The sequence below is a fragment of the Pteropus vampyrus genome, unplaced genomic scaffold (assembly GCF_000151845.1).
Source record: "Pteropus vampyrus isolate Shadow unplaced genomic scaffold, Pvam_2.0 Scaffold217, whole genome shotgun sequence".
Taxonomy (NCBI): Eukaryota; Metazoa; Chordata; class Mammalia; order Chiroptera; family Pteropodidae; genus Pteropus; species Pteropus vampyrus.
In genome coordinates this window covers 1,179,901-1,206,909 of record NW_011888998.1, presented here as the reverse complement: position 1 = coordinate 1,206,909, position 27,009 = coordinate 1,179,901, and the positions used below count along the sequence as shown (strand labels likewise).

The 27,009-nt window shown below is 37.9% G+C and overlaps 1 protein-coding gene across 4 annotated transcripts in view; it reads right to left on the bottom strand.

Annotated features, from left to right (window-relative positions):
• The window catches only part of RBBP5 (RB binding protein 5, histone lysine methyltransferase complex subunit), a 34,086-nt gene extending 19,619 nt beyond the window's left edge, over positions 1–14,467 (bottom strand). For all 4 annotated transcript variants that reach the window (XM_011373002.2, XM_011373003.2, XM_011373004.2 and 1 more), the window contains exons 1-3: positions 14,233–14,467; positions 4,531–4,556; positions 3,317–3,489 (exon numbers count right to left, since the gene is read on the bottom strand). In XM_011373002.2, the coding sequence (XP_011371304.1) occupies positions 3,317–3,489; positions 4,531–4,556; positions 14,233–14,251 (218 nt within the window). In that variant the 5' untranslated portion in view covers positions 14,252–14,467. The remainder of the gene's footprint in view (positions 1–3,316; positions 3,490–4,530; positions 4,557–14,232) is intronic.
• Positions 14,468–27,009: the final 12,542 nt, after the last annotated feature.

The window sequence follows — 27,009 nt, the reverse complement described above, 5'->3', positions numbered from 1 at the left end:
TTTCTACTTTGCTATACTTTCTCTAATTTTGTATATGAGTATATAACATTTCATAATTAAAAAATATATTTTTTTAATAGGTAGGAGTTCTAAAATTAGATTGTCATGACAACTACACAACTCTGTAAATATATAAAAACCGGTGAATTGTACATTTAACTAGGTGAATTTTTTTAGTAAGTGAATTATATATATCTTAATAAAGCTGCTAAAAATATACATATCAATTTAAATCTTTATTGCAAAAGCACAATGATAAAAAGAAATTAAATGAAAAGGACTTGGAAAGGACCTAAAAGATTATCCAGGCTGGTACTCTCATTTTAGGTATTAGAGAAAAGTTCTGGCCAAAGCCACCAATTCGTTAGTGGCCAAACCTTGGCGGGGATTCAAGCCTCCTCCCATCCCAGTGCTTTACAATATTGCTGCTGCTTCTATACAGACAAAAGGAGATATGTTAGTTTAATAAATTTAGATCTGGTTAGGTACTTTATTTGGCCCCAGGTTCATTTAAAAGGAGTGCTGCCCTAAAATAAAATTTTCTTCAAGTAAATATAGTCTCAGAAAGAAAGAAGTCAATGGGAATTTATAGTATACCAGAGCTAACTTAATAGATTTGATAGAAAGCCTTAATAACTATAGTCCAATGAAAGAATAGACGTGCCTGCGATCACTAAAATTGCTGAATTCAAGAACCTGGACAAGGCTGGCCTAGATGACTTTTAAGCTTCTCTCTTTACCAAGATTTTTTATTTTAAATGAAAGGTCATTATCACAAATATTACTAAAGCTACAACATGTAAATATCTCTTTTCAATATTAAAATAATCTCAGACAGTGCCTGATATAGATCCATATTACACTGAATTTCTCATTACAAAGGAACTTCAAGGACAGCAAGGGTTCAAGGTCGACATAAGCTATGAGCAACTCTATTACTAATGGCTGGAAATTTCAGACTCTAAGTATTAAAATATCTACAATGAGATTGGCAAGTACACGGTCACCATTCACTCTAATTTATCTCACATTAAACATATTAATATTGAGGGAAAAAAATGGCATAGATGATAGAGGCTCTCTTCATCCCTCTGGAGACCAAATCAAAGTTGTGACGGAAACAAGGAGCAGCAGCAAGGAAAAATCACATGGGATTTAGAGGAACACGCCATACAACTAGGGAGAAATCCAAGAAATTACCCTACAATGGCAGAAAGTAGGACAGGGCAAGGACGCGGGGCTGCTCAGTCTCTAGCGGCTGAGATGGAGGCTGTGGCAGCAGCAGACATCTCCTAAAGGGGCTGTATCCGCAAGCGGATTTTCACGGTGATGGACCTGCTCACTCTGAGCAGCAGTGCCAACTCAACTGTGCACAGGGGGCACCAGAGACTTACAGGGAGACATTGTCGGTGTGAGGAACGAGGCAAGACTCCCTGTGTACAGAAGTGCCAAAGGTATCTACTGTTTCCTATTGAGCCCTCCCCTCTACCAATGCACCAGACACAGTGCTACCATAGCCATGACATCATCAAATTGGATAACAGAGCCCAGAGGATTCCCTGAAACCTCGCCTCCCCCAACTCCCAAGCCACATTCAGGAATATTATCAGCGAGTCAGGTGCTCCTTGCTGAGCAGCACCTAGACTCACACTGGAGGCAGCTGGCCTTGGTTTCTGGTGTGGCCTTTTGAGGCAACTATAAGCACAGCATCTGTGGTTTGCTTGCTGAATCTTAACAGGTGGCCCCAGAGGGGTGGAGGCTTGAGCTAAATTTGGCCTGCAGCTGAACCTCTCTCAAGACTGTCCACTGGACACCTACTTCACAAATCCATACTAATAAGACCAGGAGACTTAGGAGCTTTGCTTATTACATAAAAACAGACACAAAATGGGAAGACAAAGAAGCAGAAACCATATAGGAGAGAACAGAACAGAGATCCAGATAGAATGGAATCAAGTAATCTAACAGATGCAGAGTTCAAAACACTGGTTATAAAGATGCTTAATGAACTTCTGAGAAGTGTAGATAAATTCAGTGAGAACTTCAACAAAGAGAGAAAAAACATAAAAATGGAAATGGAAATTATAAAAGGGAACCAGTCTGTAATGAAGAATACATTATCTGAGATGAGAAGGATATATAATGGCATAAACAAAGAAATAAACAAAGTGAATAAAGAAAAGGATCAAATGTCCTATCTAGAAGATGGGAAAGCCAAGGACACACAATCACAATGGTGCGATGCCAAGAATATAAAAATAATTTAAGGAGCATATGAGACACTATTAAGGGTCTAAATATCCATCTGATAGGCATAACTGAAGAAAATCAAGATGTTGAACAGCTTTTCGAAGAAATAATGATGGAAAACTTCCCTAACCTGGTGAAGGAAATGGAAATAAAACCCCAGGAAGCTCAGAGAATTCCAAAAATCAGGGATCCAAAGAGGCCCACACCAAGACACATCATAATTAAAATGCCAAAGGTTAAATACAAAGAAAGACTATTAAAAGCATCAAGAGAAAAACAGATAGTTACTTAAAAGAGAAAACCCAGAAGACTGGCAGCTGATTTCTCAAAAGAAACTACGAAGTACAGAAGGGCTTGGCACAAAATGTTCGACACGATGAAGACCTAGGATCTACAACTAAGAATAATTTATCCAGCAAAGCTATCATTCGGAGTGGAAGGACAGATAAAGAGCTTCCCAGGTAAAAATAAGCTAAAGGAATTTATCATCATCAAGCCAGTATTAAAGGAAATGATGGAGGGACTTCTTTAAGAAGAAAAAACATGTATCAAAACCAGGAATAAAGAGTGGTAACAACTACATTCCTATCAATAAGTACCTCAAATGGAAAAAAATTAAGTGCTCCGACTAAAAGACTGGATGAACGGAAAGGAAAACAGGACCCCTTTGATGGATCTAGAAGGTATTTAAGTCAGACAGAGAAAGATAAACATTTTATGATTTCACTTAAATGCAGAATCTAAGGCATAAAAAGAACAAACTAGTTGAAAACAGATTCACAAATATAGTGGACAGTTTGATGACGGATAGAGGAGAGGGGGTTTGGACGGCTGGGAGAATGGGGGTACAAATTAGTAGCTGATGGATGGTCACAGGGATGGGGAGCACGGCATAGGGAATGCAGTTAGCGTTAATACACTGGCTAGGTGGAGGGTCAGGGGAGGGAGGGAGCAATTGGGGGGATCGTTTTACAAACCATATAGATGTCTAACCAATATATTATATACTTGAAACTAATTAAAATAAATAAATTTAAAAAAACATATTAATATTAAAATCCCTTACCATAAAGAACAGACTGGATGGATGTGTGCACTGATTATTTTAGCAATGCCTCTTGTCAAGAAATCCCAGATGACAATTCGGCCATCATTACAACCAACGGCAAGCAGTGTGCCCCACCTGTTAAAGGTGCAAGTCAGGGCCATGCTGATACAATCCAGAGTTCCATCAGCTTCCTAAAACAAAGAGAACACAAAAATATGGATAATAATACCTAGGTATCCAAATTATTTTTTTACGGTTCTCTACTATCTATGATACTTTCCTTGAATATAAATTAAATTTACCAAAATAATCTCTATGTGTGTTCTGATACCTATTAAACTAGCCAAAATGAAGAAATACTTCTAAAAGCTAACAGAGAATTTTTGGAAAAAGCTATGTCAGTCCCTTACATTACCACTGTAACTTTGTATATACACCCTAATGGGCAATTAGGCAAAATATACAAGATTCATTAAGAGTTATCTTATTAACTAAGTAGTCATAGTTTTTGTAATTTATTCCAAGGAAAATAATTTAAAACAAAACCCTGAACAGCCCATATGTGTAACATTAAGAAAGTTAAATATTTTATATTAATATCAAGCAATTTAGAATAACCATGACTACAGTGAAACATATTCCCAGTATTACAAAATATTTTTACATTTAAAAAAGCACACTTAAAGCATATAAATTGGTTATTACTACGTAAAATCATTGATCAAAACTAGAAAAGCACACAGGAAAAAAATCTAAGTACTAGTGAAGGTACTATTTATGATCCTTCAAAATATTTTTTTAATTTAAAAGGAAATGAACTGTAAGACATACAACAATATGTTGAGTTTCCAGGCAGTAATGCCTACTATCCTCCCTGCTCAAAATTATTTTTATTTTTATTTTATTTTTTAGGCAAGGCAACCCTTGGTTGACCTTACAGATTGCAAGGACCTTGTCAGTTTATAATCCCTTATTTTTTTTTATTTTTCACGCCTATAGCACCTGGTCTTCCTAGGTGGTCTCCTATCCAAGAACTAACCAGGCCTGACCCTGCTTAGCTTCCGAGATCAGACATTCAGTTCCTTATCATAGCAAAAGATATATCATCACATTTAATGCTTCTGTTGTCAAAAAGAAAAGAAAAAAAAGAAAAGAATTAAAATGCATTTTCCACTCGAACACAAAAGCTAGTGAGTTACCATGTTCCTATAACTGCAATACTATATACTTACCTCTGGATAATTCTGCCCAAAGGACTCTGCAACAAAGCAAAGAAAGAGAGTTGATGAAACGTGCAACATGCCAGGGACCCTACAGCTCATGAATTGTGTAGAGCACTGGTCTGCAAAGTGTGGATGCAGAACTGAGCCCTTTCAGGGACTTTATGAGGTCACACTGATTTTCATTATCATACCAAGATGGTACTTGCCTTAATACTCTCATTATCTCAAAAATTTAGAGATGAGTTCTTCTATATGACCTGTGATGTTATAACAAGTGAAGAATGTAGAAGCAAATGTGAGAATTCTGCCAACTTCTATTCAGGCAAACATTACAGAGATTTGTAAAACTGTAAAATAATGCCACTATTTTCTCACTATTTTTTGTTTTAGAAAATAATTTTTCACCCCAATAAACTTAATAAAATAAAGAAAATAATGTTTCATAAAAATGTTATTTATGTAAACATGTAATGGGGTTACTATGGCTATTTTTAAATAATAAACTTTTAAAAATCAAATCAGTCAAATTATCTTAAGTTCAAACACCTTTTTAACAGTAGCCAACCAGTGGCCATCATTCTCCTTACTAATAATAGAGTTTAAGTTGTAACATAATCTGGTAGTTGGTTAAACACACAATTTTCCATATAAATTTCTTAACCAAACATTTTGGAACAAACATCCCTGAATTTTTTCCAATATTAAATTTGGTATTTATACATTAGTAGTAATAAACATTTCAAGCTATAGATGATGGTATGATGATACTGCCTGTCAGAAGTTTAATTTCAGCAGCAGTACCATCTTTGTCAGTATTTTCTTATGTAACTACCTAAAGATTTTATTACAATGGTTTTTTAACTATACTCTGACAATTACAGGTCCAAGAAAGTTGTTTTACATATATAGCATCTAAATAAGATTTCATTTTAAAAAGAAGTCTACTGCTTTAAAAAAGTCTGAAAACCATTTTATTATCTTGTCCTTAAAAATTAATGGAAAATTGAAGAGTGAAAACATTAAAACTTATCCAAAAAACACAAGCCCTATAGTTAAAACTAGAAGACAGATGAAATTCAAGGTAAATAATTGCCAAAAAGGGTGATTATTTTGATTTACCCAACATGTACCAGATTTACATGGCTGATCACATTCAATTATGAAAGAAAAGAATCAAATACTGAAACCAGATCAAGATAGGTCTTTTTTGAAAGAATCTTTTTAAAGTTACTACAGTAACACACGAGTAAAAGACTTGCATAATTAAAAAATGACAGCCTCCTCCCTGCAACCTACCTTGTTAAGCACCGAGGTGAAAGCTTCCATATATTTCCATATGCTTATATAAACATTCACATATTTATGGGGTTTTTTTATATATAAAATACTACGCAATTATATGACTTTCTTCTTTAACAATATATCCTACACAGCTTTCCAAATCAGTAATATAGATCTATAATCACAAAGTTGAGGAACAAACAAAAAGATATATTCATTTAAAAATTAAAAACAAAACAAACAAAAAACTCACAACCTAAAAATATAAATTACTCAGGAAGAAGCAGAGTGTGGTTTACTGTGTTGGGAGAAGGGAAAGCCACACATAAGATTCTGAGAGAATCCAGAATCCAGGGACCATTTAATGTATGATTACTCCCAACGCAGATTACCTGATTTTGCATTTTTAAGTTTTGAGGTGTTTTTTCCTTCTTTTTTTGAGGGTCGTCTCAGTTAAGAGGGTTACAATAAGGAATTTAAAGGAACACAAAGAAAAAGTGACATATAAAAAAGATTAAGTGAGTTTGGGGTATCTTGGTTGAAGGGCCTGAGCAAGAAAGCTGTCTAGCAGGGTTATGGGAGCACACAGCCATTTCTTCAGAATGTCAAGACCATTTTTATATTCTCCATCCTCCCACCATCTACCATTCTTTGTTACAATTAGATAACTTAGGCTTGGTTTTAAAGACTATTAAGGGAGAAAAAGGTACCCAAAGATGCGGATACCAAATAAACTTTGATCAAAGAAATTTAACTTCATAATGCACTTGATAATTCAAAAAACATGAACGACTTTTATAGCAAAATATACATTTCCAAAACAGATTACAGAAGAAAAATTCTTGAGTGGACCAATGGGTAAACACATTGAAAGGTTGCTAAAGACCTACCATTTAAAAAGTGGGGGTGGGGGTGCGGGTGGCGGGGCAGTAGGTCCATAAAATTTTGCGAGCAATTTCTCTGTAGCAGCAGATAATTACTATGTCATTTAAGATATTTGCGGGCAGAATATATAATTAGTTTTTTAAAAGCCAACACCTGATACAAAACCAGATAAAGAGAAAACCACAATCTCTTTCGCTTAAGAATATAAATGGTATATATTTCACCTTTAGATTCTGCAGTCTTGAAAAGTAACTTCCACCAACACATACAATTATAACCGAATTCTGAACACAAAGAATCTGGAGTTTGTTATTCTACCATATAAGAGGACATTATGGTATAGCAGGAAAAAAAGAGGAAAAGGATTATGACAAGACCACTTCAAACATCTTCTAAGTAACAATGCATCCTTAATCAAGAGTGTTTCAAAGCCATACAATCCTATTAGAGAAAAACTACCAAAAAACACAATTATCATTCCAAATGTAGATTAAAACCATTTCAATTAATATCAGCAACTGGAAAGGGATATAACACCATAATTAGTTAATATCTTGGAGGTTCCAGTTAAAAGAATAAGGAAATGAAATAACTAGGGTTTAAACACTGAACATAAGGAGATAAAACTATTTCTCTTTTGCTGATATTACTGAGTACCTAGAAAACATAAGACACTCCATTAAGAAAATTACCCAAATAAATAAGAAAATAAGGTAAGGTGGTTTGTTAAATACAAGAAAAATGTTCAAACATTTATAGTTTGTCTTTGCATTACCAATTAGTATCCAGAAATGTAAATGAAGGGGAAAATTCCATTCACAATGGACACAATCATGTAAAATATTTAAGCAAAAAGTTAATAAGGAAGACACAGGATATGTATGAATAAAACTATAAAATCTTAGTTAAGACTATAAAATCTACAAAAAATGAAAAGAATCTACATTCTGGGATGGGAAAGCTTAATGACTTTCTCCAAAGATTTTTTCTTTTTTTTCCCACGTGTACTATAAAATATTTTCAAAAAATATTTTCCATGTGTACTATAAATATCACTGGTATATGATAGAGGTGGCATTTCAATTTAGTGAGATGTTTACAGGGATGGACAACTAACTATCCATCTAGAAAAAAGTTACAATTTCTCTCTCCTATCATGAAATCAATTGCAGGTAAATCGATGTTTGTTTGTTTTTTAATGTAGTCAAGTTTATTCCCCTTAAATCACAAAATAGAATCTTTGGTTGTTAAATTTATGTTTTTAAAAAACAAAAGTCTTAGAAGAAAATCCAGGACACCACATGTATAATCTAGGGTGAGTAAAACCTTAGCCAAGTAAAGAAAACCGAAAGAAAAGTGAAATATATTTGATTACATAAAAATTAGAACATTTTGCATATAGTTGAGATTGAGGAAAAAATATGCAATGCAGATGACCGATAAGAGTTGATATCTATATTATAAAGTATAATAAGAAAAATTTTAAAAAGACAACAAATATGAACAACTCAGAGAAGAACAAAATCAGATGGCCTCTAGCCTCTAAACAAAGGAAAACAAAATCGAACTCAGCTGTAGTCAGAGAAACGTAAATCAAATTTAAAATGATGCCACTTTTATCCATCAAATAGAACATTTAGGGAACACCAACTGCTGGTAGGGAATGTGGGCGAGGGGTATCTTCACATGCTGCCTATAAGAATGGGAATCGTTATAGTCTTTTGGAAAAAGAATCTGACAAAAAGAATCTAAAAAGAATCTACTAAAAACAAAAAAAATAGTCTTAATCCCAGCATTCTACAATGAGAAATCTCATCTCCATAGATGTAAACACAATAACAACATATGGATAAAGATATTTAAAGTACTGTTCTCTGCTGCAAAAAAAAAGGAAAAAGGAAAACCCCAAAAATTGGAAAAAAGGTTTTCGTTTCCAGTTTTAGTGGAATAGTGGTTTTTAGTTTTGTGGAATTAATACTGGAATTTAGTGGAATTAATAGCCCATTAATAGTGGAATGGATAAACTGTGTCGTATTCAAATGTGAGTAAATTATACTAATTCTCTTAAGAGAAATTTTTACTGGTCTTACTAAGTAAATAAAAAAGCAAGACAGAAAGTATACTTAATATAATCTCATTTTTTTGTTAATGTGTGTACATAGACACACAAGTATAGTCATAGAGAAAAATATGGAAGGAGATACATGGGATTATCAACAAAAAGGAGGAAAGGAAAAAAACACTCAAAAGCAATATAGGTAAGTTAAAATAACATCATAAATGTGTATTATGAATGTATTAAAAAATCATTGGCTGTATTATCTCCTAACATGTAGAAATATTATCTTACAGCGTTAAGTGAAGAAAGCACGTTGTCAATAATATATATATTAAGGTTCTATATTTGGAAAAAGCAAAAACAAAGCCCTTACACATTTATTTATATATATTTATATGAGCAGGGAAAAGGGTATGAAAGGATAAACTCCAGACAGCTACCATTTGGAGAAGGGGAGAAAAACTATTTTTCCTGTATGCATATTTGTATCGTTTCCACTGCTGTGATAAATATGTATTGCATTTATTAACTTAAAACAAATGAAATTAAAGAACCTCAATGAGCTTTCCAGACTTACACTCTCGCTGGCTCATCATTTCTTTGAAGAGCTCAAAACTGCATTTATCATTAACAGGTACCACTTATTGAATGCTTGTGTGTCAGACTCTGTACTAAGGCCTTCTTTACATTTTCTCACTCAATCCTCCCAGTTCACTATTAAGCAAGTAGCACTATTATACTCCATTTCATTGAAGAAAGTTAGGCTTAAAGGTTAAGTCCCTTCCCAAGTTCACATAGACCCAGAAACCATACAATCTTGCCTAAATTTGACTTCAAGGTTACCAGTCTTTGATTTGCAAAATACATCTGCCTTTTATTGAGGCAAAATTTGCCCATCTCCATTTCTTTCAGTGTTTCTTCCTTTCTCTCCCCAAATCTCAAATATCACCAACAGTTACTTTCCATGCAAGGGCCAAGAAATGTAATTCAACCAAGGGAAGTGAGCTAAGTGATCGATCTAAACTCTCTATCTATGGAGGGCTTTTCTTGGCAACAACCGAGTTTACTTTTTATTTATTTCAAAAAAAAATCATCCTTTTTCCCAGAGAAGACAAAAGAAAAAGAAATCAAGCATTCTACATGCCATTTGCGTATAAAGCCCATAGAAGAAGGCACACAAGATATCTGTTGAGAAATGAATAAGTAATTTTGGAAATATACCATCCAGCCCGACCAAGCAGAAAATTTCTCTATTCTTCACATTCCACATAATGTTAAACCCTTTCTAGTTGCCTCAGTTTTTACAGTCTGGGCCTTCAAACACATTAGATTTCTTGACACTATTCCTAAAAGACTGTGCCACCCTCACTCGTTCACCTTTGGCTATGTGCCCTTCTTTTGTACAGCAGATCCTCGAATAACGTTTCATTCAATGTTGTTATAAAGTTGATGAGCTGCTGTAGGAATTTAACTGGTTTATATCAATCACCCCATGGTAAAATTGGTTTCATTATTACTACATTGTTTTGCCTAAAGTCAGAGAATCTATCAATAACATTAAGTGAGGACTTAGTGTACACGCTTTTTCAGAATCTGAGTTTAGACTGCTTTCAGTGCAATCACACCAGTTTCTTCAGGGGCCTCTTCTTTATTTCCTATTAGGATCCTTTCTCCAAACTGACTTTTAGCTTTCCAGGCCTTTCAGGTCTTCTCCTGTCCAGTCTCATGACATGGAATAATGTCTATTCTCTAAATTGCTCAACATCCACCTCCTTAAAGACTTGATCATTGTGACCTCTAAAATTTCATGGACCTTTTCTCCCAATGGTCCTATTATTTTCTACTTGCCAAACAATTCCTCCCTATTATAACAGGTCCAGAGTATCAGTTTCCATTCTGCTTCTTCAATCTAAGTGATGACACAGTTGGTGAAAGTTCTTTTAGAGAAATGCAACTTGCAGGTGTCTAGATAACCGATCCCACCCCACCCTAATCCAATGCCATCACTACCCTAATTACTACATTTTCTAGGCTCCAGTCTTGCCTCACTCTTCAATCTTTCGCAAAGCTGCCACAGCTCACATTCTAAGCCCAAATCTCATCATGTCACTTACCTGCTAAAAAATCTCTCTTGCTAAACAATATACTAAACTTGTAAGTACAATTTTAAAAAAGCATTTTCAATCTGGCCTCAACCACTATTTCCCAATTTATCTTCAGCTCACTGCCCATCAGCACCTTGCAACCTTGCATGACCAACCCTAAACACCAGCTGCAGACTACTACTATTGCCTGAACATACCACATATGTTCATACCTTCAAAACATTTGCCCCTACTGTACTCTGCACTGGTAATTACCTAACTTACCCGCTGGAAAAATTCTACTGGGTTAAATGGCACGTCCTCTAAAATCTGCCCCAAATTCTACTGCCAACCAAACCAATAACCAATTCAGAATTGCTTTCAGCTAGATTCCCATAATGCATTAATTTATATGGCTCCATATTATACAGTTGTTTGTTTCCCTCTTCTTAGTTCTACGTATGTATCCAGGGCAAAAGCTGTATCTTATTTCAATATTTTTCAAAAAGTATGACCCAATCAATCATAAATGAATAATTAATTTAGTGTGCTACATATTTTTATTAGAAGATACCGGAGAACACTTAGCATAACAAAGATTAAGTGTAATTTTGAGAAACTTAGTTATATGTGTAGGTATATTAATGGGTTGTGATAGAAAAAAATATTTTTATTGTGAGTAAAATATTTTTATTGTGAGTAAAAAAAAAATATTTTTATTGTGGGGAAAATAAGTTTAAAAAAACTCTTTAACTTTGTATCTCCAGTGCATACTGCCTAATACACAGCAAGGGCTCAAAATTTGGTTGCAGAAGTAAATTAGTATCTTGAGTATCCACATTAAGAACATATTATCATTAATTTCCTTTATCTGGTCAGATATCCTTTAGTATAGGGGTCCCCAACCCCCGGGCCGTGGCCTATTAGGAACCAGGAAATACAGCAAGAGGTGAATGGCAGGTGAGTGAGCAAAGCTTCACTTGTATTTGCAGCCACTCCCCAGCACTAGCATCACCGCCTCAGAGCATCATGCTCATAGGAGTACCCGTCCCTGGTTGGGGACCACTGCTTTAGTATACTCGCACAATCACATCACTTCTGTTCCCTTCTCCATTTTCTCGGCAATCACAAACTTTCCCGCTTTAAAACTCCAAGTCATTTCCATAGAGATTTTTATCTTGTGGATTCAATCTTGTTTAAATTGTCTAACCCTCCTAAGTTTCACCCTCATTAATCCTCTGTATAATTAAAAAAACTTTCCCATGACTGCTATCCCTTTGCCGGTACTAGCCTATCACCTTTCCTCCACCCTTTAGTTTTTAAATAAAGGGTCAACCTTTTCCTTCCATTTTGTCTCCCATGCCTTCCTAAAATCATTGTAATATGGCTTCCACTCAACTTGCTGAGGGGCCCAAAGCTGTGTAAGGACTAAACAGAACAGCCCTATTTCAGCTCTCAACATCGACTGCTTTACAACTGGCTTCTATGGAAGACACACACCAACCTATATATTCTCTTCTCCTACTACAAGGATAAATATATGGAAAGCACTCAAAAATATGTCTAGGTCATAGTAAGTACTATATAACTGTTATTATCATTTATTCCTCCCCTTATCCCCTAAATACAGGTAATTGTTGAAGATTCTGTCTTCAGCAGTTTTTTCTGCCCACCTACTTTCTCCCTTGGTCTTGTCAATGTACTCACAAGTTTCAATTAGCTCACCTGCAGGAAGATAACAAATCTCTTTCATAAATCCAAACCTCTCCTGAACCCCAGATCCACACTCAACACATCCAATGTTGTCCTTTACCAATGTCCTTAAATGTTTATCAGTAATACTACTATTGGCTCCCATAATTTTTCACTTCACTCACCACCACCACCACCACATGCAATTCTCAAATTCTGTCAACTTTCCCTCCTTGATGCCATTTCTATTTTCTAGCTCAGGCCTTCTTTATCACTCATCTACTCCCGCCCTCCAAACCGGTTTCACACCCTCCAAGATTCGGCTAAACAATATTGTGAGAAAAACCTTTAAAAATATATCATAGCTTGGACTTGAGTTACTTGCCACATCAAAACCCTTCAATAGATCTGCTCTAGCTTCCTTAAATAGCACAAATTTTCAACTAGGCATTCAAGAGCCTCCACAAAATTGATGATATCAACTCCATCTCTTTGCCTTTTCTTTATTCACAGTACCCACAAACTGGCCAAGCAGGAAAATTCTTTAGGTCTTCTCTCACTGACTGACGTCCTAAATTGAACACATTCCTAATAAGCACTCCTCTCCATATCTTCATACAGTCTGTCAATATTTTACTAATTTTAAATGTCCACTCAAAACTCTAACTCTTCTACAGGCTTTCTGTTCTCGATTACCTTTCTTCTTCTGACACAAAGATATTCATTCCGCCTTCTAAATGTTCTTAGCACTTGATAATGGTTCTTAAAGGTCTGCCTAAGTTCTGCAATACCCTATAGCTATTTACATAATCATCTTCATCTCCATGCATAACAAAAAGCTCCTTAAAAGTAAAGACCACTTCTTAAATATTTTTGGAGCCCTTTGGACAGCCATGTTAGTAGTCTGATTCAAAAAAAGAAAGAAAAGAAAAGAAACATAACCATTAAAGACAGTGAGTCCTTTAGGCATTCTAGGAAACCTCAGACATCTTTAGGCTACCATGCTAAACACCTAATGAAAGCCTAGAAGAAAGAAGCCAATGTTTTTAAACAACTTGGGTAAGGGGTATGGAAGAAATGACTGAAAGAGATGGTAAGGAAAGGCTGCCTCTGTAGTTCGCACCTCAGTATTTTACACACCGTTCCTGGTAGTTCAGGAGCTTCAGTAGAAGTCAAGATAACTAGAGACCAGTGCCAACTATGCTATTTACTTGTTTAGTGCCTTCAAGTCACTGTCCTCTGAGTCCTTCTTCATCTATTCAAAAGGGACTTCAATTAGAAGATCTGCAAGTTACCCTCCTTAAGCACTCTGTATTTCTACAAAAAGATTTAACCTGTCCAGACACCCAATTCCCCGACAAGTCTTCGAAGCTTCGCCTCAAGTCTCACTTCCTCAGATTCCTTCTTCTCCAGTAACTCTGGTCCTGCCTGCTCTGGGCTACTTCAGCATCAGTGACCCTTGTCATCTAAGCTAATTCACAAACTGTCCCTATTGCTCCACAATTATCAGAAAGTAGTCTTGGAAAAGGCAATGCATTCTGCCTGGGCAGAAGCTGAGCTTCCTCCTCTTGCTGCTGCTGCATATCAGGAGTGCCCAAAGATCCACAGCAGAACTAGGTACCTAAGGTTGCAGCCTGAGTCCCCTCCAGCCCGGATTCCCATTTTCCAAGACCAAAGGGCTCGCTAAGACGCAGCCACAGCCTTCCTCACCCAGCAATTCGAGGTTCATCCCTGGGGACTCTGGCCGCCTGGTCTCAGCTCCAGCGACGATACCTTTGCCCCCGCTCGCTTCTAAGACTGCGTCTGAATGGGGGCGGGGGGGTGCGCCGCAAATAGCCTGGAGCTAGGTCCGGAGACTTTCTGGTTTAGAAGACCCCGCGGCTTCCGCTTTCTTCCCCCGCCTTCTCCGTTCGTTTCAAGTGGGCTGTCCATATATATGCCTAACCAAAAAGAAGTACAAACTCCCTCGAAATCACTTAACTATGACATTGATTAAGGGATAAAAGTGTTACCGTCACTTTGTACTTCAAAAAGTGCAAGAATTTGAGGCCATTTTCTCCCAGGTCATGTAAGTGAGCTAGAAATTCTAGGCATATAATTAGACTACTAGTAGCTTACTAGTAGCTGCTTTGTTGTGTGTTTAGCGGCGTCGTCTCGGCAGGCTGCATCAGAATCCGCAAGAAAGGTTCCGGGCGAATACGACTGACAGGAAAGCGGGAAAGGTTAGACCCCAGTGCTAGGCGTGAAGCCGAACTGTCGTCATCAAGGCGCATACTTACTTGTACGTAGCTAGTTACCGTGTATCTGAGTCTCGTGGAAATTACTTCACATTTATAAAGACATGCCACTGATCTAGTGTTGACCTCCTAGGACAGTGAAAATGGATTGGAGTAAGAGGTGTGCTGAGTTCTCTGGAGCTCAGTCACGCAGGATTGTGATGAGATACACAAAGCAATTAGAGAAGGCCAGTTGATCGTAACTAACGAAAGAGCAAATTCTGTATAAACAAGTTTCAATTATGGACACTGTGGGCTATCAGAGAAAGCAAACAAGCGTAGGCTCCTGCAAAAAGTAGAACTGGAGTTAGATCTCCCCCATGCAGATTTTATAGCAGTAATTCCAGCTCTATCCTTTGGGCAATATTTTATCCTCTGTGCTTCAGTTTTCTTATATGTAGAATGGGAAGAGAGTACTTACAGAATTATAGTAAAGGTTAAATGAGTTAACACATATGAAGCACTTAGAATAGCAAAGCGCCCAGAAAAATGTTAGCTAGTATTATTTACAAATCACTTTCCCTTAAATTATCTTACTTCCTTGAGGCCATTAGGGTAGATATCAGCCCCATTTGACCAACTCCAGTAATTGCGGCTCAGAGATATTAGGCACTTTGTGTTCCTTCACATATCTAAAACATTGCCAAAATGTCATCCAAAATATTGTACTACCAACAGTGATAAGTCAGAGTATTTCTGAACAGTCTTGTAATCATTCGTTATTATCAGTTCTCTCAAACGCTGCCAGTTGGATAGGTGAAAAAATGTCATTACTACATTTATTTTGCAAAGAAGATGAACAATGCTTTACATGTATAAATGTGTATTTTTCTCTTCTGTGAGGTGGCCTGTTCATGTCCTTTGCCTATTTTTTGGATGGAGCATTCATCTTGTAGGATCTAAAACAAGGAATAATATGATCAGATTGAAGAAAATAAGGGCACTGTGGAGTAAGGATTGATTAGAGGAGTGGAACACAATTAGGAGATTACTGTTGTAATCCTGTGGGAAGATGAAGGAGACCTGGTTCAAAGCCACAATAGAAGGAAGAGAAGACAATGCCTTCAAGAAAGATGTATGAGACAACTGATAGAATGAGAAAGACTGTTTATATTTGGAAAGTAATAGAGGATCAGAAGTCTGATATGATTTCCACATTTCTGGCTTGGGCAGCTCCACTTACCAAGACAGGGAATGCAGGAAAAGGAACAGTTTTGGCAAGGTACATGAAGATTGGGACACGTTGGGTTTAAGGAGCCTGTGAGAAATTCAAGTGACTATGCAGACTTGGAGTCCAAAGAAGAGGTCTAAACTAAATATCTATTGTATTTTCATCAATTCTTATATGTACATTTCGACATTTTAAAATCTCTGAAATAAATATATATCTTTCATTTGATTATATTTAATAATTATTTAGCAGTGGCTTTTTTTCTTCTTTAGTGCTACATAACTGTGTGTCTTATAACTCGTGGTATCTTTGATTTGATGAAAAATAGTGTAATTAGTGAACTCTATAGGTGTTAGTTGGAGCTTGTTAATACTACCAACTACAAAGGAAGGTACCCAGCTTTGTGTGTTGAAGGGGAGAAAAGGAAATTTAACATTCCTTCCTGACCTGAGCAACTTGTACCTGTCATTCAGACTCTATGTGAGAAAGAACTTGTTTCTTAGCTAGGCAGAACTTCTGTCTCATTAAAAACTTTTACAATCCTCCCTAAATTAGGCCACCTGGTCTTTACCTTGCCTCAAAGAAAAATCAGGTATCCCGGTCCACCTTTTCTTTTAACATCACAAACAAACTTTTTACTTGTAATTATTATAATCTTATGGGACCACTGTTGTATATGTAGTTCATTGTTGACCAAAACTTCGTTGTGGGCCATGTGACTGTAGATCTATCAGAAGTAGGGTCAAAGGGCAAACCATTGCCCTAAAATTGAGGAGAAAGGCCAATACTGGGAATTACAACTGACCACAGCAGAAACCTCTGCAGGAACCAGTGTCAGGCTTGAGAACCAGAACTGTAATTGACAAACTGCTGGAGGCTCAACATGGACATGTCTAAGAGGAGGGCCACTACACTTTTATGAGTTTTAGCTCCAAGAGCTAAACCAGTTCTCACAGTTTACCTGGGAGAAAAATCCCCTTGTGCTTCCACCAGGGTGAGGGGAAAAAGGAACCATTTTGAAGTATGCCTGAACAATCTATTCTTCTTAACAAAGTTTTCCCTCCAGAGAAGTTGTTTTACCAGAGCCTAAGCTATTGGAGGTTTTTCAGAGCCTAACTGGCCTGTGGGAAGAGAATACCCAACTCCAACCCACTACAGCTTTCTCTGTGGGAGAAGGGAAATAATCCAAGTCGAGCCCACTCTAGCCATCATGCCACACCTAAGGAGAGTGGGAGAGGGGATGAGAAGCACTTTGTGAAGTTTACAGTCCAGAGGCACAGGCTCATTAAAAGACAGTCCCAGTCTTTCCCAGAAGATAAAAGGAGAGGGACTACTTCCTAACTCTACCAGGGCAGCATTTCCCTAATACCAAAACCAAAGATATTACAAGAAAACTACAGACCAGTATTTCTTATGAACAGGGATACTAAAACTCTCAACAAAATACTAGCAAATTAAATCCAAAAATATATAAAAAGAATTATATACCACTATCAAGTGGGATTTACCCCAGGAATTCAAGGCTGTTTCAACATTTGAAAATCAATTAATGTAATCTATCACATCGATAAGCTAAAGAAGAAAAACCACATGATCATATCAGTAGATGCAGAAAAAGCATTTGACATAAGTTCAACACCCATTTATGGTAAAAACTCTCAGCAAACTAGGAATAGAGAGGAACTTCCTCAACTTGATACAGAATATCTAGAAAAAACCTACAGCTAACATCATTCTTAATGATGAGAAACTAGAAGCTTTCCTGTTAAGATCAGGGACAAGGCAACGATGTCCCTTCTCACCAGTCCTTTCAACAATGAACTGGAAATCAAAGCAGAGCTAAATAAATAGAGATATTCCATGTTGATGGATAGGAAGAATCAATATTGTCAAGATTTTAGTTCCTTCCAACTTGCTCTATGGTTTCAGTACATTCCCAGTCAAAATCTCAGAGAGTTATTTTGTGGATATCAACAAATCAAGTCTAAAGTTTATATGGAGATACAAAACACCCAAAATATCCAACACAATGTTGAAGGAAAAGAACAAAGTCGAAGGATTGACACTACCTGACATGAAGATTACTATAAAGCTATACTAATTAAGACAGTGGTATTAGTGAATAAATAGATAAACAGACCCACATAAATATAGTCAACTAATCTTTGAGAAAGGAGCCAAGGCAATATAATGGAGAAAAGATAGTCTTTTCAACAAATGGTACTGGAACAACTGGACATCCCCATGCAAAAAAATAAATCTAGACACAAACTTTATACCTTTCACAAAAATTATCTGAAAATGGATCACAGAACTAAACATAAAATGTTAAACTATAAAATTCCTACAAGATAACGGGAGACAATCTAGATTACCTTGGGTATGACGATGACTTTGAAAGAAAGACCCAATGAACTGAACTTCATCAAAATTGAAATGTAATGTTCTGCTCTATGAAAGACTCTGTCAAGAGAATGAAAAGACAAGCCACAGAATGGGAGGAAATATTTGCAAAAGACATATCTGATAAAGGATTGTTATCCAAAGTATACAAAGAATGCTTAAAATGCAATAGTAAGGAAACAAACAACCCGATTTTAAAAATGGGCAAAATACCTGAATAGACACCTCAAAAATGAAGATATACAGATGACAAATAAGCATATGAAAAGAATGTTCCACATTGTATGTCATCAGGGACATGCAAATTAAAACAAGAAGAGATACCACTACACATTTTTTAGAATGGCCAAAATCCAGGAAACTGACAACACCAAACGATGACAAGAATGTAGAGCAGCAGGAACTCTCATTCATTGCTAGTGGGAATGCAAAATGGTACATCACTTTGGAAGACAGTTTGGTGGTTTCTTAGGAAACTAAACATACTCATGTCATACAAACCAGCAATCATGATCCTTGGTACTTATCCAAAGAAGTTGAAAACTATGTCCAAACAAAAATCAGCACAAGGGTGTTTATAGCAGTTTAATTCATAATTCCCAAGACTTGGAAACAACCAAGATGTCTTTCAGTAGGTGAATGACAATTGAATATTATTTAGTGCTAAAAAGAAATGAGCTATCAAGCCTCAAAAAGACATGGAAGTTTCTAGGAGAAAAGAATTTTACTCTATCCTTCTAGGTTCTTCTGGCTTGTCTAATAATTAGATTGACATGAGACAGATCAGCAGGAGAAAAATCGAACAAAAGTGTAATAAAATATATGCCTCCTGTATGCTGTATTGATTTTTCAGTTTGTTCAGGGTTTTACCTATTGTTAGGATAAAGTAGTGACCTCTAAGCAACTTATATGCCAAACTGGAAACCAGAAAACTTTTCTTTTTCAAATTTGTTCCTTTCCACTCTCTCTCATCTCGGTAAATGGCACCATCAGGGCCCCAATTGCTCATGCCAAAACCTAGGAGTCATTCTCGATGCTCCCTTCCCTCGGTACTCCATCCAAAACATGCCCTGAATCCATCTATTCTGCTCCATCTCTGCTAGTATTACCACCACCTTTAGCCCATCTCTCAGCTTCTTCCATGGCTCCTCTATGACCCATTCTCTACCCAGTAGACAGCAACCTTTTAAAAATATAAATTAGATGTATCATTCCTCAGCTCCAGTGTCTTTTCAACTAAGAATAAAATCTAAAATCTTCACCCTGGCTGTCACAGCCATTATAGACTGATCCTACTTTCCTCTCCTATCTCACCCAAACATGCCAAGTTTATTCTCATTTAGGGTTTTTATTGCTCCTATTGCCTAGAACATCCAGTTCCCTTTCCCTCTAGCCTTCCAACTTTGTGTATCTTGTTAAAATTTATTATTCATTTTCAGCTCAAATGTCACTTCTTCAACGAGTCATTTCCTTGCCACCTAATTTAAAATACCATCTCCTGTTTTATTGTCCTCCATCTTGTTTTATTGTCCTCCATCTTGTTTTATTGTCTTCCATGCATTTACCTTTCTGGGATTAACTTGTCCTCTGATGTGTTTAGATGTTATTTTATGTAAACAGCCATTGAAAAATAAGTTCCAAGAGAGACTTCTTCTGCAATGTACCCCCAGTATCAAGAACAAAGCCTGACATGTAGTAGTAACTCATTAATATGGGAGAAAAGATGAAAAGAAGGAAAGATGAAGGAAGAAAGTAAGGAGAAAGGGAGGGAAGAAAGGAGGAGAGGTTACATTAAAATTTCAACTGTGAAGATAGTGTAGAAACCTGGAAATCTGTTAATGATATGACATTAAGCCAAAAAATAAAAATTTTAAGCCACAACACATTTATAAATAAAATAAATGAAAAAGAATCCAAATTACAAATAAGCCCAATGTGGGCAAAAATTTTGAGAGATACTACAGACACACTTTTGAACAAAGCTGCTAGCTTTCAGTGTTCCAACCAATGTCCATGGCTGTACCCAGCCTTGAGACTGTCCCTCACCTTCTTACCACTTCTTTGAGCTGCTCTGTAGCTGTTTTACCTGCAGGCCTTTTCTGGCTCTTTCTGAAGCTCCAGCTCCCCTTTAGTTACCTGGAAGTGAGAAGCCTTGCTCCAGGGAGTCAGATAGATGGGGAGCAGGGAAGCCTATTTATACCTCTTTCTTCTCCATACCGCCCTCTGCCCCTTCCTTCTTTTTCTTCTGCTGTCCTCGTGAGCTTCCTGCAGCCCTGCCCCACTATTTCACTGATATCCATGTTCTCTGTAAAACTGACATCTCGTGGAGTGGGGGTGGGACCGAGGAGGAGGCACCTTTACCCACTCATGAGTAACTACTCTTCAGCCTCCAGAATTCAGCGGCGGCCCCAGGCCACAGCATGAGGGACAGGGACCTCCTCGGGCAGCCTGGCATCCCCCAGCAGACATAGTCCTCAAATCCGCCTGAATGGGACCCGACACATTCTCTGCTTGACCAAACTTTAGTCAGGTTCCCGAATCTTCTCCCAGACCCAACCGCACTCTTCTTTGTAAAATCTAGTTTTAGGAAGACCCCTGCTAAGTTTTGATCAGATTCCCTCAATATTTGATGAGGTTCCTCCGCCACCATCCCCTGGGTAATGTAGGATCGCCCTGGCCTGTCTTCAGCAAGAATCCTGTTGGGTTGGTTTATCCAGAATCCTTCTTACTCCCTTGTTTTCTTTGAGTAATTTTCAATCCATTGACCCCCACCTTGCTCCTTGGCTATATATTCACATTTGCCCACACTATATCTAGAGTTGAGCCCCATTTTTCTCCCCACTATAAAATCCCACTACAGTGGTCCCTATACTTACATGATGAATCAGAATAAAGTCTGCCTTACATTTTTAACAGCTGTCATTGAATTTTTTTTTTTTTCTTTAACAAGTTCACCGTAGCAGTGGCATCTGCTCCTTAGAGCCAGTCCCTCCTTGGGTGTAGTCATTGAAATGCAGCAGATTATTAAAGTCACCCTTCAGGGAAACCCTGGCCCAGATGGTTCCTGCTCTCCCAGCCCCACAACTTGTGAGCACTTAGCAGCATCCTCAGGCTGCCTCTCCCTTCACCTGCCCTGGCCTGCATCCCTCACCTCAGCTCTGGTTCAGCAAACTCTTCTTTCGAAGCTATTTTTGCATCCCAGGGCCACAGGATTGATGACATCAGCTGTTTAGTACCTGACATTGGATGGGGGCCCCATAAATGAGGCTTTGCCAGACCTCACAGCTGGAAGAGAGATGAGGAGCCCATTCACCAGCCTCCTCAACTGAGAGGGCCAATGGGAGCCACAATTAAGGAAGGAAAACTGGCCTGGGGATCAGGGGACATGGGTGTTATTCTTGTCCGAGCCTCCAGCTAGCTGTGAAACATACTTTCTTTTTTGGATCTGTGTCCTCTGCTATAAGAGATGGGTTTAAAAGGGATGCTTTAAAACACTAGTCCCCAAACTTTTGGCACCAGGGACCGGTGCTATTATGAGAATCTAATGCCTGATGATCTGAGGCGGAGCTGAGGCAGTGATGCTAGCACTGGGGAGCGGCTGCAAATACAAATGAAGCTTTACTCACTGCCCACTGCTTGCCTCCTGCTGTGCGACCCGGGTCCTAACAGACCACGGATGGGGGATTGTTCCTAACAATCCACAGCCTGGGGATCGAGGACCCCACGTTAAAGGGTCTTTCCAACTCCAGTTCTGTTTCTGAAAGCCTTCTGAGTGGCTGCCCAGGGATCACCTCTCTCTGGAGAGAAAAGAGGACACAGCTGAAGATCTTTGTTCCAGCTTCTCATTCCACTTACTAGGTCTTCATGATGCCAAGTGATGAAGCATGCCCAGAGTTGGTTATGACTTTAGAAGCTGGAGGGAAAAGTGTGAGTATGGGGCTGAAGAACACAGGCTCCAAGATCTGCCAGCTCTAGCTCCAACCTTGGGCCAAAAACATGGGCTGTGCCTTGTCCTGAATGCTATGCAACATTAAAATGGCAGAGACCTTGGACTTCTTCCCCGCAGCTTAAAGGTGGGACAATTTTGAAATGTTATATCAGGTCCACAGCTCCCCATGAGATTGTCTGAGGCCTACTTTGCAACTGCATTGCACTTCAAATTCTCCTCTGCTCATTCATGCTTTCTTCACCAGCCTAAGGTGTTGATCCTAAAGGTCTAGTGGTCTCCCTAGTAAACTTCGTACATACAAATATCTCAGAATCTGTTTCTCAGGGAGCTAGACCTATAGGAACATGACATATGTCCCACAGGGTCCTTCATGATCTGGCCCTGCCAATCTTTCCAGTCTTATTTCTCTCCAGTGCCGCCTTGCCTCTACTCTTCAGCCTCATTGAACACTCAGTTCCCCAAACACCAGGTTCTCTTTTACTCTGTGCAAATTCGTGCATGTTTTCCCATAATTTGTTCAACAAATATTCATTATGCTCCTGTATCAATTATGGTCCTGTCAGGACAGAGATAACATACTCAAAAGGGGAAACCAAAGGAGGTTTAATGAAGGAGCTATTTAAAAGATGTAAGCAGGGTTATGGGAAACCAACAAAGCATCCTTAGGACTAGTGGCAGTGGGAGGCTCTAATGGTGGAAGGAGGCAAGAAAATTAAAATCGTTAATCAAGCCACAATCAGAGACTGCAATATGCTGATCAGCCCTGCAGCCAGGCCAAGAGGACACCTTCAGAACAAAGGAAGATTTCTGCTGGGATTGCTAGCAACCCATTCCCCACACCTATGAAGGAGAGACAGGAACCAAGAGTCATTCTCCATGGCTAAAACCATGGGGAACCTAAGAGTTAAAGTCTGGGAACTACCAGCAGGCCTTTCACGATACATATTCTTACCTTTTCACTACGTACTATTCCGCTTCCTCACTGTATGTCCATATCAAAGGAAATGGGTTAACAAAGTCTTTTAAACTATAACTCACAGGTTCTAAAGAATGATGTATAAACTGAATTCCCTGAACACTCAGCCCCTACTCACTGTCTTTCCACATCTCTCTTGGTCTCTCTCACCTTCTGCTTCTGAGAGGAGACCACACTCTGTGGAGTGTGACCCCTTTTCTAATAAACTTTCCTTTGGACTCTAACTCTGGTGTGTGTGTCGAATTCTTTCTATACTCTCTGCCAAAGGACCCTCTTCTTCTCCCCGCCACTTAGGGAATTTGCCCTGTCCTACATCAGCTCTTCAGCTTTGATGGGCTCAAGGGAAGAGAGATTAGTGGAGCCTGTGCCACGAGAGCTGTAGCTGTAGGAGAAAGCCACAGATAGGAATTGTGACCTTTAGGGAAAAGGCAGTCGTTACCAACTCCACCCAGCTGGAAGTGTAAAAAAATCCCCCAACTTCTCTCTCCCACCAGCATCCAGACTCCAACTTGTGCAGCTGAACCTAACTGGGAGCCCCAGAGCAAAAGAAGCCAGCATGCTGGGGCACGGAGCTAGGCGGAACAATGAAAAGTGGACTTGGAGGGGCAAAGAGAGAGCATTTGGCATAATCTTCTGTTGTGTGCCAAACACCAAACAGAGCAGAATAGCATTTGCCCTCACGTTGTTTACAGTCTCACAGAGAAAAATGAATTTTCATCAGTGAATCATAAAATATAATGAAAGTACCCATTATTTTCATGTATACATAATACATAAAAATTCACCGGAGCTAGCCCATAAAGCAAGTTCCAACAGATTTTTAACAACTGGCATCAAACAGAGACCATGTTCTCTGCCCACAGCGTAATTGTTACAAATCATTAACCAAAACATAAAGAAATTTATCCTCCTGGTTGGAAATTTAAAAACATAACTGTGTAAAACTCAGAACAAAGAAGAAATCACAATGGCAATTAGAAAACAAAACAACAATAACAAAAATGTAACATATTTAAAACTTTCAGGATGCAGTTTTATTTAAAGGGAAATTCTGACCTTAAATATTTATGTTAGAAAAGAAGAAAGATTGAAAATACATGAGCTAAGCATCCAACTTAAGAAGATGGTGGTCGTGGGGAGAATGGACAGTGGAATAGCCCTAAAAGAGAGAGCAAAGAAAATAATTAAGAACAGAAATTAATTAAATAGAAAACAGAAGTACAACGAGAAACAGCCAAACTGAAAGTTGGTTCCCTGAGAAAAAAGAGAATGGCTAAATTGCAGTACGTTCACACATTAGAATAGTACACCACAGAGAAAGCAAATGTACTACAGTGATGAAAAATTAGGTTGATAAAAGTCAGAGACATAATGAGTAAAAAGAAATAAACTTTTTTTAAGCAGGAGAACGATAAACACAACAGTAACCTTGGGGTGGGAAAGAGGAAGAGGGCTGGCATCTAGGCTGAGCACACAGGGGCTTCAAAACCACGGTAATGTTAAATATATATGCGATGTTTTATAGCTTATAATGTTGCAAAAATCAGACCAAGCAGCACTCAGAGAGTTGGAGAACTCCCCAGCGGTCCCAGAGGGGCTAGTGTTCTGAAGATGTGGCTGGGAGCTCAGTTACAATTTTGCTTAAATAGGGCTCATTTGGCATGGGCTGATTGGTTAATTTGTCCTCAGAGGGTTTCAAAGTGCAGGGTTTTCTGTGGGGGTACAGGCAGTTACATTAGTTATTTAGACAGAACAAGCAAAAGGGAGGATGAGTCTTTAGTTAATTTTGAGGTCACCCGCCCCATGGCTTATGCAGCAAGCATAGCTACAGAAGCAGAACAAAGAGATGATTGGCCTTTTGAGTGAAAATTCCTCTTCAGTAAGGATGTTACAGATGCTTTTTTGCAGGTATCAAATAGTAAATAACTTTTAAAAATCGTAAGCAAATCCTGCTCAGTAAAAGGTCTCAAAGAAACTGCATTTCTCCATGTTACAGCTTGAAACCTGGAGGCTCCCCTTATTTTCAGAGCCTGTGGCTTCATGTTGCACCTGGCATTTCCCCATCCCTTCGCCTTTTCAACTCTTGGATTCTACACATAGAAAGGCTGTGATTTAACATATTTTTAGATGTTTGAGCATCTTTATGATTCACTTCATTGGCCGTGTTGAAAGAACAAGGAAAAAGGAAAGAAATAGAAGCCAAGTGGGTCTTCTTAAACGAAAAAAACAAAACAAAACTCCAGGGATTTAAAAATGTCCTTACGAGAGACCCACTTGTGTCCCTTCCCATGCACTGGCTCCAATCTATATATCTACTTTCATGACCTCGCCTCCCAGTAGAGCCAGAAAAGGTGGACGTGGATGTCGTGCAGCCCAAGCAGTGAACTGTAGTGGACATCTGTTCACTTGAGGCCAGTCCTGAATGTAGGTCCCTTTTCCAACTGCTCTTGGATTACCTTTTAGGAATTATATCTCCTCCACTGAATGCAGTTTTACTAAGCAAGGAAATCTAGGTTCCAGCCTTTTACCATGGAATCTGGAGTTGGGTAGAGCCTTCCAGTTCTGAACCAACACAGCTAGGAGATGGCCTAGGACCTATATTGGGCCAATCAAGAAAATTCTTCTTGGCGGCCAACTTACGAGGGAGTGAAGATGGGTCTTCACAGCTATAGTGAGGCCTTCGTGGTAGCCTACAGATCTACCTTGGTTCCCACCCACTGATTCTGTGAGCCTGATCTTTCAGTTTCCTGTTGATTTCGTGAGCCCCTAATATCTTTCCAATATATACTTCCTTTTTCCTAAATTAGCCATTTCATTCATTTTCTTAAATTATGAGAAAAATAATTGTTCATAATAGATGCACAATACGATAACGGAAATTCAATAAACCAAAAGTTGCAAGTTCTCTCCCTAGGAATACCGCTATCATCAGTTTGATATATATCCTTACACAGTTTTTTATGTGCGTACATAGAGAGATGGACTAGATCTTGGTAATTTGTGGTTATGGAGAATGAAAGGGATTTTTTACCAAAAAAAGGGGTCATACTAAATATATTCTTATATAAATTATTTTTTCTCCCAATGATATAGTATAAATAAATCTTTCTACATAGAGACCTGCCATTCCTTTTAATGGCTGTATAGTATTCCATGGCAAGCTTTATAATTTAATCTTCTCTTGTTGTCAGACATTAACATTGCCTGCAACTTTTTTAGTATTACAAATAATGATGCAATAAACACCCTTATATTTATCTAGCTTTGCATACCTGTGCAAATATTTCTGTAGGTGGGGACTGCCTAGAAATTTCTGGAGCAAAAGAAATAGACACTTAAAATGTTTATAATGGGTATTGCCAAACTGTCCTTTTGCAACTATATCCTCTTCCCAACAACATAGAAAATGCTCATCCCCCGCAGTTATAAATAGGTTTTTATTATTTATTTTCCTGTAATCTGATAGAGGGAAATATCTTTTTGGTTTTCATATGCATTTCCCTGATTACTATGAGGATAAATATTTTTCAAATATTTAATAGCCATTTTGCTTTTAGAATTTGATTTCTTCATTTATTAGCAATATGAACCTCTTATAAGTTACATATTACAATTATTCTCTTCAAATTAGTGATTTGTCTTAATTTTGCTTTTGGTATCTTTGGCTGTATATATGTTTTTTATAACTTCCATCACTTTTTTTTTTTTTTTT